The sequence below is a fragment of the Amphiprion ocellaris genome, chromosome 18, assembly GCF_022539595.1.
Source record: "Amphiprion ocellaris isolate individual 3 ecotype Okinawa chromosome 18, ASM2253959v1, whole genome shotgun sequence".
Lineage (NCBI taxonomy): Eukaryota > Metazoa > Chordata > Actinopteri > Pomacentridae > Amphiprion > Amphiprion ocellaris.
The window spans coordinates 29,813,568-29,825,577 of NC_072783.1; the positions used below are offsets into that span (position 1 = coordinate 29,813,568).

Genomic DNA, 12,010 nt, shown 5'->3' on the forward strand with positions numbered 1-12,010 from the left:
AATGCCCAGAAAGGAAGAAGAAAACAGGGGTGTTGTTGTAAATAACTTGTCAGGGCTATACCCTCCTCAGTATTGTGCCCCTCTCTGCAAAATGTCAAATACAATTCAATTTCTGCCTCTGCATCAGCTTGGGCTAACACGGTCAAGCAAATGCTTATTTTCTGAATGGCCTGGGGGAGTTACGCTTTTCAGCTTATCAACTTTTATTAACCTTAGCACTGAGGTTTGCTCTTTGATTTAGATTCTTTGGGAAACACTGAAATTGGATTTTTTTCTCACTCTCCTGCTGTGACATATGCTCAACAACTTGTTACACAGAGCAGGAAAAAAAACTCTAAATGCTTGCTTTAGTTTGTTACTAAGAATATTTCATCCTGAAAGCCAAGGACTTACCTACGTGTTGTCAATTTGGGCTCTTTTGGGTGTGTACAGTGGTGCATTAAGAGCAAACATGCAGTTTTCTAGATGATAATCTTAGTGTTCCTTGATTTTAGCAACACGGTGTAAATTAACAACAGGGTTGTTTTTTTTATTATTATGTTGGTTATGTTTTGTTTATTAGCCTTAAATATTTCAAGCATATAATATTATTATATTAACATATTGCCTTCTAGACTACTTGTACATCAAAGGTCGCTTTTGTAGTGGCGAAACCACAGAAAATGACTGTGGTTCCCTTCAGCTGTAGGGGGCTATATAAATTTTTTCTTCTTCTGGTTCTCCACTGCGGAACTTTATTTTATAAGTTTACTATCACAGCTCACACGGTGCTGTTTTTAGCCAAAGCAGGCACCTGTTTTTAGTGAAAGAACACAAAAAACCCGCTGCACCCTACTTTCTCTGTACCAAACAATGCATTTTGAGTCTTACTACTGAACATAATGGAGCATCTAGTGGCTAAACAGTCAGACACTTCCATCTGGAGTTGGTAGAGACCAAAAATGGAGCTAAAAGGAGAGTGAATATACATATATATATATATATATATATATATATATATATATATATATATATATATATATATATATATATATATATATATATATATATATATATATATATATATATAAATAAAAATTTTATTTTTTTATTTATTTATTTATTTATTTATTTTAATGTGTTGGCATGCAGATTGGATGTGTAATTGTGTACCTGGTCTGCAAAAACAATTGTGTATACTTTTGTGTTTATAGCTTGTTTACTGCCCCCAAGAGGCCAAAAAAACACCAGTTATTGTTTAAAGGAAGAAAACTGTCTATGCAGTACTTTGTGGATAATATCCAATAAACTGTTCCTGCACAGAATGTCTCCAAAGCAGACCCGCTAGGCTCCTGTCACTTTTAGTGTCAAGGAACACAAAGTGTTCAGCTTTGAAAACTGCCCTTTGCATGAAGTGTGTATTTCCTCTTTCATTTTGCTTGGCAAGAAATTGTAGACACCCGCCCCCCTGACTGGGCTCTGGATTATTAGCTTAAGCTCTCTAAAAATATCCCTTTGACTGTTTAAGCCTCTGACAGCAGCAACATCTCACACATTCTGATAGCTTTATACTAACTATGGCTGCAGAGGGCTCATGCACTCAGCCCGCCTTGTTATCTTTTACCTTGTTTGCCCGAAGACGAGAAGGAGGAGAACTTACAGGCCCCAAAATCTGCAGCAGTCCTCTCTCTTTTGGAATCAGACTTGGAGCAGATCATCAAAGGCGAGCATGCAATCACAGCAATCTCCGAACAAACGAGATGCTTCTTTGAGCACAAGAGGATTTTGCCCAGATGTCACTCGAAGCACTTGTCATTGTTGCAACAGCTGTAGAAGCACATGGGCCGTCATTTGGAAACCGTCTAGCACAACATACCAAAACGGCACACGTCAAACGTGAAACATACACAGCATGAAACAGAAGATTTTTGAATATTAATGCTGTAAGCCCTTTAAGGAATAGTGCCTTTAATTGCCTATCCTTTCAGTGTTATTGGCTTGCTTGTGTAGTCTCGGTAATTGCATACTTGCCACCTTACAATATTTATCGTAGCAATATATTCAGTTAAGCTGAGCTTATAGTACAAAATATTTTTGATGCTGGCATTCAGCACAACTCACAGAAATTAATAAATTCCTGAAAGGGATTACACTGTACACATGTGGCTCATAGACATTGCTTTAATTATCTTTTCTTCTTGACACCCACACTCTCCTGAAAGGCTTTTCTCGCTAATATTATAGCTACTAACTGGAGAGAGCAGAGGCTGAGGTAGAGGCATGTGCCGCTCAGCAGCACCAGCGTTGTTTCAGCCTTCATTCATGTGTCTCTTTTAAATGCTTTGATATGAAATATCACTGTTTTGACTAGACATTTTCCAAGCTGCTCGTGTCCCTGTGAGATGCCTCGTGCTCGTCGGTGATGGAACGTTTCTGAGGAGAAAAGTCAATATGTGGTTGTAAATAAAGGAAAACAAATGTGAGACCTAAGCCCTCGTTAGATTGAAAAGGCAAAGCGGGGGTTAAAAGAGAAGACTAGTCTATCTTTAGTGATTATAAAACTGCTTCTTGACTGCAACGGCTAATTGTCTGGCCTGTGTGGGTGTGTGTGCGGGTGGGGTGGGGTGATGAATTGACATATTGCTGGTGCTGTGATGTTGATCCAAGGCAGAGAGCCATGAGGCTTTCCTCCAGGGACCAGTAACCTTATTGTTTCATGTCATCTCCTCCCCTTCTGTTTGAGGACCAGGTTGTCAACCTCTCCCCAAGGTCAGGCAAACACCAGCCCTCCTCCTGCAGATAATTGGATTATTTAGAATCATAGCATCAACTTATTGCCCCGTCTGGGGGCAAAAGTGAATTTAGTGCACAAGGTTGTCTGTTACAATCTGTGCCATCGTTCTGAACTGACAAGCAACAGCTTCTGTCATCAGTTAAAGAATCATGCCATGGCCTATTTATTACAAATCACTTGTTGGACATCACGGCTAAGCACTCTGCAAATGCTGTGAGCACCATGTGGTTGCATTTTTGAGGTATTTTGCTGAAAATCCAGACTTTTGTTTTTGTATTTTTATATTTTCTTGCCACTCCAGGCATTGGTTAGCATCCATTGTTTTCCATTCATCTCTGCACAATATAAAAGGACAATTTGCAGCTTGAACATTTTTGCTAATACATCGTGTAGTGATTTTTTATGGGTTTTTCTTGTCACCAACTGATTTCTAATATTTTATGTATTAAAGGAAAATAACAATAATAACAACAAAACATTTTTGGTGATAATTTTCCACTTTTATATAGTTTTATATTTTCCTTCTTTCCAGTTGTGAATGAGAATTAAATAACTTTTAAAACTTGTCAGAGTTGTCATAACAATGATCACCATGTGGTTTATTTTGTTATTGGAGACAGACTTAAAAAAAATCCCAAAGAAAAAGCGTTATTTTTGTTTAACAGAAGTATACACCGATCCGGCACAGAATTAAAACAATTATCAGATCTGATATTCAACAACTTTTCTGTATCATTTGTTTGTTTGTCTTCATAAGTAAATTACTTTAGCTCAGCCACTTCTTTCACCACTCTGTGAGTAATGGCCCAACCACAGCACCATCTGATTGGTTAGTCGTCCCTAGTGATAGTCAATCAACACTAAAGGGTGAATCTTGAAAAGTCCAGTTTTAATTAAATATATCTAAAGAATACATAAATTAAGTAATTTCAGTGGATTTTTGTGTTGGAGTTTGTGCTATTTGAAATTTACATGCTAAGATTTCCACTTTAACTGTAAATACATATTGACTCCAAATACCTGTCTCCTTGATTAGTAAAAATTAGTAACCAACCCTCAAAAAACTGTGTCGGTCAACCTCTAATTAAATCCTGCGGTTGTGAAGAATGTCCTTGTGAGACCAAAACAGGTCAAACTTTGGAGTTTGGAGGCCCATTCAACACCTTTGTTGCATTCCTCAACCTGTTCCTAGGCAGTTTTTGAGTCATAGTGAAGTATATTATCCTTCTGTTGGAAGCTGCTACCATGCTGCTGCCATAGTTTTCCACTGAGATGTTCAAAGTTCTCCGTTTTACCTGTCAGTGGTTTTAATGTTGGTGCTGATTAAGGGATGCTTCTCCTGTCTTTTGTGGTGATGCCTAGGTTAGAAAATGCTGAAATACACTACCTCACCAAGTTTCAAGAGTCTGCTGATAGGTTTCTAGCATTTTAGATTTTGTTATTGTAAGAAAAACAAGGTTTGCATGGAACAGAACTACATACAAATAGTGCTAAATATGCAGCATGAATTTGGACAAAATCCCTCAAGAGACTTAACCGTATCATACCATATGGTAATGAATTGAAAACAATTCCTGCCTGACACGATTGGAAAATATTTATCTCAAAAATCTAAAAGTGCAGCACAAATATTTGAAAAAAGTTCAGCGTCAGTGTAAAGTTTATACGATTTACGAGATACCGTATAACTTGTATAAACATTGGTATGGGTGTGTAAAGTGCACCTGTTCACAGACTAAAGCAACATGCCGAATGCCTGCAGTGTTGGGGATTCCCACATACCAGCTCATATTGGTGGTTTCAGTGGTGGTTTCAAGGCTGGAGGCTGACGTGGTGTTATCTCATGCTGCTGTGGTAAGATGAGATGATGTCGGGCAATAGTTTAAATGGGTGGGCTATGTGCCTATTAAATCAGGGGTTGGCAGAGCAATACGAACTCAGGTTACTGATTCTCAAGTGACACGGCCGCACATGTGAGGAGCGGGAGAAGCGAGATGTCTTTACCTCACGTCTGGAGTGCGACATTGTGCTCTGTTTGTGACTCTGTAATTAACTGCTCATTTGTGTGTGTGTGTGTGTGTGTGTGTGTGTGTGTGTGTGTGTGTGTGTGTGTGTGTGTGTGTGTGTGTGTGTGTGTGTGTGTGTTTTATCTCTTCTAGGAGGCGGCCACATTTGCCAAAGAGCTGGGCTTTGAGGTGAGTTGACCAGCAATTGCACACTAAAAAGATCCTAAAGGTTTATTTTTGCTGATAATGAAGTTCTTTTTGGACAGTGATTGATGTGCTATTATACTCTCCAGGCCTTGCAGCAGTTGCTATGGAAACCTGGCAGTCGTCATGGTTTCTTTGTTCAGCCAGCTCTCTGTTATGACGCACTCTGCTAGGTCTGCACCCAACATCGCCTACAGATGTTATTTATTGAATTTTGAAAAGCCTCTTGGGAAGCTGAGAAGTTGGGCATGGTTTCAAGCCTTTCCCTGCAGGCTCGGGGCTCATCAGGTTGCCTGGTTAAAAAGCCTCCTCATTATCTTCATTGCACTCAGGGATGATACTGTATGTCTTCTCTTCACTGCTATAGCATTACGCCACACTGAAACACACTGTAGTCTTTTAATAACCAAATTACAGCCACCTGTGGTTTTAGATTATGGAAATGAAGATTACAGTGCTTGTTACCTGCATAGAATGTACACTGTGTGTGTTTTCAAGGGGGGCTGCCTCTTAAGTGTGAAATGAATGTTCCCTTAGTCTATTTTCTTTCCACGTATTTTGCATATTTCTTGCATTGCTATTTAAATGCAAAATCAAAAAACACAAATAGCCGGTGTGCGAGTTTTTTTTCACATGGGCTCAGGTATTTTAAGTGCCTTCTCTCTTTCAGAGGTAGTGCTGCCTTGAATATGGCTCTGCTCTGTGTGAATAATTGTCATCCAGAATCACTAACGGTGTGATCAACGTGACTAGAATAGAAATGCAATCCTGATGGCAGTGACAGGTTTAAGAGAGGAGAAGGGATGAAGGCGGGAGGCGTAGGGAGGAGGGGGGGTGCGAGTGGTAATGGAGGGGCCTCACATGAAAAAAAAACACAAAGGGCAAAGTGAAGACTCTCCTAGTAGTTACAATTCTTTGACATTTTCCATGTCAACCTGATTTGGCAGAACACTCTACGAAATTGCATTGGATGAATGTGATTTCTCAGATAACATCAGTGGTGTGTACTGTACTTGCTGCATTTCTAGATGGTTGTAGTTCAAAGATGTTTTCTTCACAGTTGTCTCTTTTCTCTCTCTCTTGTCACTTTCTGATGACAATTTCACTTTCCTTGAACAAGCTGGGCCCCATATTTCACATTTACACTGAAAAATCTTAAAAAAAAAAAAAAAAAAAAAGCACAGTAGACGGTAGCCTCGAGAATTTTGATTAAAGCAGGAAATAGCATACGTTCTTACACTAGTAAAATTGTTGTTCATGCATACACAATGCATTTATGAGTACGTCGTAGAGTATGCAGCTTAACCCTCTGAGCTCCAAGCAATTTCTAGGCATTTTATTTGCTCCTGTCACATTTTTACTTACTGTGGGCTCATTTTTCACTGCAAATAAAGTCCTGCACCTCTATGGAAACAGCACAACCATTACTAGAAATACAGAGAACTCAAAAATGTCCTTTGTACAGTATTGTACAGTTATGATGCCCTAACTTATTAAAAACAAAAAGAAAAATCAAAAGTATGTGTACGTGTTTCAAACTGCTCAGATATTTTACCAAGACATGAAAAAATGGTGGCTGTAGAGACTGTAGATATTTTACTATTTACATTTTTTATCTGTTTCCATTGTTGTTACATTACTGTTGGTTACAGCAGAATCACAGATGTCTTCCTTTTGTACTGATAAAAAGCATTTTTGTTTTGTTTGGTTTTTTGCTGAATCTTTTGTGAATTTTTAAATGAGCCATTTAGTTTTTTGAGTTCAGTTTGACAACAGAAAGGATGAGTAATTCATGGACTCTGGAAAAGTTTAAAATCCAACACTTCTTTCTGTTTTTACTGTTGTTAGCTTTCAATATTTGAAAATGATGACTTTTTAAAAAAGACAGCACCCCATTAGCAGACTTTAGGTTTCAGAAAGTTGATAAATACACTACTGTTCAAAAGTTTGGGGTCACCCAGACAATTCCATGTTTTCCAGTAAAACTCCCACTTTTATCCATGTGTTTACATAACTGCACAAGGGTTTTCTAATCATCAATTAGCCTTTCAACACCATTAGCTAACACAATGTAGGATTAGAACACAGGAGTGATGGTTGCTGGAAATGTTCCTCTGTACCTCTATGGAGATATTCCATTAAAAATCAGCTGTTTCCAGCTACAATAGTCATTTACCACATTAACAATGTCTACACTGGATTTATAATTAATTTAGTGTTATCTTCACTGAAAACAACTGCTTTTATTTCAGAAATTTCTAAGTGACCCCAAACTTTTGAACGTTAGTGTAAATTATTCTATATATGCTTTGTATGTCACACGTATGTAAAATTCTGAACAATAATCAGATTCGTGAGCTTCAGCATTAATTACTGAGTTTCAACATGTATTTGACAAAAGATTCATAGCACAAGGTCCACTTATTTGAATTATTCAGGGACTTTAAACGTCAAACGCCATGGCCTTCATCAGCAGAGGGCATTTGCACAATTGTGATGGGGATGATTCAGATGGTCTCTGGTGTCATATACAAGCACCTGTTGTGTCAGCCGAGAAAACTCTATACTGTAAGAAATTTCCTTTCTCTCCAAATCAAATTCATAAATAATTCATTCATCATTCATTAAATGCAGTGAAGTGTGCTCCGCTGGTAAGCATTACATGAAGCCAAATAAAAACTGACATTTGTTCAAACAAGATTAACTCTTTTTCATAACATCTCTATATTGAAACATTAATTTTGACATTGAATTTTTTATCATAATAATTAATTGTAATTTATTCCTATTATATCATCAATTTTCTCTTAAAGAAAAACTAAATACTGGTTCTACTAAACATCCAACAGCAGCCACAAGTAATAACTGCTGTACAAACTCAGTGAACAGAAGTGTGTCTGTGTGCATTTTGATTCTTTCAAGGCCAGTGAGGTTAATTTAAGTTCAGTAAAAGTCCAGTTAATTGACCAGTGTGGCCTTTTTGAGGGAAACTATAATTGCATGTGGTCAATTTCTGACCCCAAAGCACTGCATGATGTGCTTTTAATACACTCTAAAACAGTCATCATCACATTCTGACTGACTGACAAAAAAGACAGAAAAATGTCTTCAGTATAAACACAAAAAAGAAGCTTGTCCTCTCCAAAAGAGCAATCAGCAGATCTGAACATAGTCGCCTGTTTGTGATCTGTTTCCTTTAAATGCTCAAAGCACTGCCTGCATCACAGCTCTAATTGAATCTCTCTCTTGCAGTGTTCCTCAAGCAGCCTGCAGTGGAGACGATCAGTTTCTCACTGGCTTCAGCACAGAAACACAATTTAACACCCTTGTAAAGCTTTCATATTACACGCTTTGTTGATTTATGTCTGATCAATTGCCTCACGATCGTAAATATTGCCATTTGTCAGTAGTAAAACCAAATTGATCATATCATTTGTCAATTCATTTGTCTTGCACTCATGCTGAACGTTATTTTTCTGCATCGTTTTGCCCTAGGAAGTTGTCAGGTAAGTGTTTCTGCGAGGAGAATAAAAAAACAGGAGAAAGTTGCCTATATGTGTGTGAACACTTGCATTTGTGTGTGTGCCCTGCTCAACAGCCATGATGCTTACCCTCCCACCTCTGGCCCTTAGAACCTTTTAGCTCCTAAACCTGAGTAGAGCGCCGTTTTTATGTCAGCGAACATAAAACCTGAGGGTGACAATGTGCCGAAGCCTGGTGTGGTTTTTGCATTCAGTGTCTGGAGGAGTGCTTGTGGTTACATCCAGTCACAGTGACAAATTGCTCCTTTTTTTTTCTTTTTCGCCATCGCCTGCTAACAGCCTCTGTATTAACCTCACCATTAGCACTTACTTAGAGTGTTACACCCATTTTTCCTCGGCCCTGGGTCTCCCCGGACCTCTCAGGGCTGATTAAAGGACATTTGGGAAGCATTTAGAGGTGTAAAAGCTCATTGGTTTGAGTGAGCCAGTGTGGCTGGTGGTAGTGGGCTGGAGCCTATCTCTCTGATTACTCCCATAATCACAGTATTTGCTCACCCTGAAGGTGCTCAAGTGTTAGCTTTGATACAGATGCTAGAGGCGTCTGCGATCCCTAATGCTAGCTCCTCAGTGTGCTGTATTACCGAAAAGCAGTCCACCCCACTGCGAGACGGGCGATAAAGACATTCTACCTGCTCATAGTACATCATGATGAGTTAATAATAAAGTAGCACTGACAGGTGTGGGTTTTTTTTATCCCTCTCATGATCAAAGGCAAGCACTCCGGAGAGTTCTGTCGTCTCCAGGCGAGAATATCCATTCTGTGCAGATGCTGAGCAGAGATGGCCTGTTTCAGGAAGAGAATGATACAGTACACGCACCACCTATCCCTTCAGCTCGCAAAAGTAGCTTTATCTGACAACAGCGTATCTTCACACGCTTATTTTCATCTCACTTAGGGAATATGACATTCTAATATTTTGCAGCTTTTCCTGTAACTGCATGGAAGCATCATTGAGCACTCCTATTGATCTATTTCGAAACGGTTTCATGGCCCATCTGGTTTCATTATCATTTGATCTGTCTGCCAGGATCGGAAAAATCTGACCTCTCTCAGTCACACTTGTGATCTTTGATTAACTCCTCAGAAATTGCTCTTCATGTTGTATTCATATTCACCCGGTTGATCCGCTGTTTTTACAGACAGATGACATTGCAGAGATTGCAAAGAAGACCCAAAACCTCCCCAAGGAGAACACAAAGAGGCAGCGAGTGGTGGTCTTCACCCAGGGCAAGGACGACGCCGTCGCAACTGTCGGTAGGACCAGTTTTGCTTTCACTTTGTCTGCTTATCTACACATATTTCCCACTCCAGGCATCCCAACTTTGGCCCCTTTTGGACATTTTTACCCTTCACTTAAACCTCATATCTCAAAACTGCAGAACGCAGCCTTAAATAGATGCTAGATCGCTGACTGAAGAGAGCAGAATGCTATCAGTAATTTCTTTGAAGTTAAGCTCCAATATTGACACCAGATGTAAAAAAAAAAAAAAAAAAGAATGCTTGCACTACATTCTGTCATTTCAGAGCATAAAAGAAGTGTGGGGGATGCAGAGAGCAGGCATTGATTTGTGAAGTACTTCTAACTTTGTCTTGGACAGACTCCAGGCCAGTCCTCAGCAATTTTTAATGCTTCAACTCTTACATCCTGCCCTTTTTCTTTTTTTTTTTCTTCTTTTTTTTGCAAAACGCTGGCAGAGTGACCTTGGGGAGAGGTTGACAGAGCTGGCCCTCAAATCAATCCAATTTCCTTTGATACAGGGCATATTTTTTAGTGTGACATTAAAAGGCAGTGTCATCATAACTGAGCAGGGGTTGCAGGTTTAAGCAGTGTGAGCAGAGACGATAGTTTCCGATTACTGCTGGGAGCCTTTGCCTTTGTTTGGAGCCACAGGGTGTCTCTCCTCATTGCCCTTGCAGTTCACTTCAGACTAGTCGTGCATGGGGAGAGATGGCCTCAGGTAAAGACTCCAACATATCACTCATCACTGGGGACTGCAGAGAAGCTCTGCTACAGCAGGACTGTTAGCACTGCAGGACACTGTCTTCACATGTGTCCAATGTCCTCAATTTCATACGGCTGGTAGCAGTGTTTGAGCTGACATGCAGTACATTGTGTCATTGATGGCATTGTTAATCAGTCGGTAATTATTTGTCTCGTCTGTAGCTTTTTTTGTTTTGTTTTTTGTTTTGTTAATTGTCTGTAAACAGTGTTGCCATTTATGACCACCATTTCTTGGTATAATAAAGGTTGAAGCAGCTGTAATCGATATTTTTATATCAACAACTGATTAATTAACTACTACACCTGACTCTGCAGTTATTCTCAGCTCTACAGAAGCTTCGAACTGGATTAGAAAAGGTGTCATTTGCACAGCAGAGCAGCTCTAACTCCAGTGTTTACAGTACTGTTAGCACTGTCTGTAGCACATGTAGCAGCGTAGGTATCACAGTGGAGCAGACACTGGTGCAGTAAGTTGCATTTTCACAGTAAGGTGCCAACTAGTTTTTGAAATGCACTACTGGACAGTTAATAAACAACTAGATTATTTTGCCCCCTCAATATTATTTATATTACTTATACATACTTATACATTTCATACGTATATAGAAAAAATAACTACTAATATATTATTATTGGATTTTTTTACTCTAAAAGCCAGTTTTGGCATCAACCCTAGAAATCCAGTATTGGTTAAGCTCCGAACTCATTGCATTGGTTTTGAAGCATGCAAATTTTTTCCTTCCGTATTGTCTACAACCTTTTAGGGAGTGTTCTCAGTGATAAAGCTCAGAAAAGTCACAGTGAACTACCTGTCTGGTACTAATAAGCAGACAGAGAAAGGTGGAGACCAAAAACCGAGCTAAAAGAATTTAGGTCGATATTATGTGGCACATTAGCCATTAAAACTTTATATGGCAATAATATATTAATGTTGGGTTTATAGCTTCTTCTGCTTCTTCTTCTTCTTTCTGCCATCCTGTAGTGGCTAAAACTTAAGCTAATTTAGATTTCATTTAAATTATTATTATATGTATATTAAGTCTTGCACTACTGTGGAAACAGCACATGCATAGTGCTTAGATATAGTCAGAAGTCAAACATGTCTCTTATGCATAACAACATTATAAGACCATAAATCATTAAAAAAGAAACAGGAAAGTTAAATTACTTTGATTTCTTGTAATCGACATGCACAACATTTTGTAGATGTTTTACTACTTACATGTTTAATTTGTTTCTGGACTTTTTACCTGTGTGTTGTCTGTAAGCACAGACTTTTTATCATGTGATTGTTGGTAACAACTGAGCCACTGGTGACTTTCTAGTTGTGTAAGGAGCACAGAATTTTTGTTTCTTCCAAAAAGTCTGATCAAAGGAAATGCTTTATATTTTGTCTAGCATCATTTTGAGTAATTTAAAAATTAGAACTTGCCTTTCCATGCCAGCAAGTCTAATGTAGAGGGTTAATGTAGGTTTAATTGT

At 38.8% G+C, this 12,010-nt stretch overlaps 1 protein-coding gene across 4 annotated transcripts in view; it reads left to right on the forward strand.

Moving 5' to 3' along the window:
- Positions 1-12,010, forward strand: part of adkb (adenosine kinase b) — a 112,478-nt gene that overhangs the window by 90,136 nt on the left and 10,332 nt on the right. For 3 of the 4 annotated variants that reach the window (XM_023279553.3, XM_023279554.3, XM_035952541.2), the window contains 2 exons: positions 4,933-4,968; positions 9,666-9,780. In XM_023279553.3, coding sequence (XP_023135321.1) covers positions 4,933-4,968; positions 9,666-9,780 — 151 coding nt within the window. The other variant, XM_035952542.2, reaches the window with a different exon arrangement.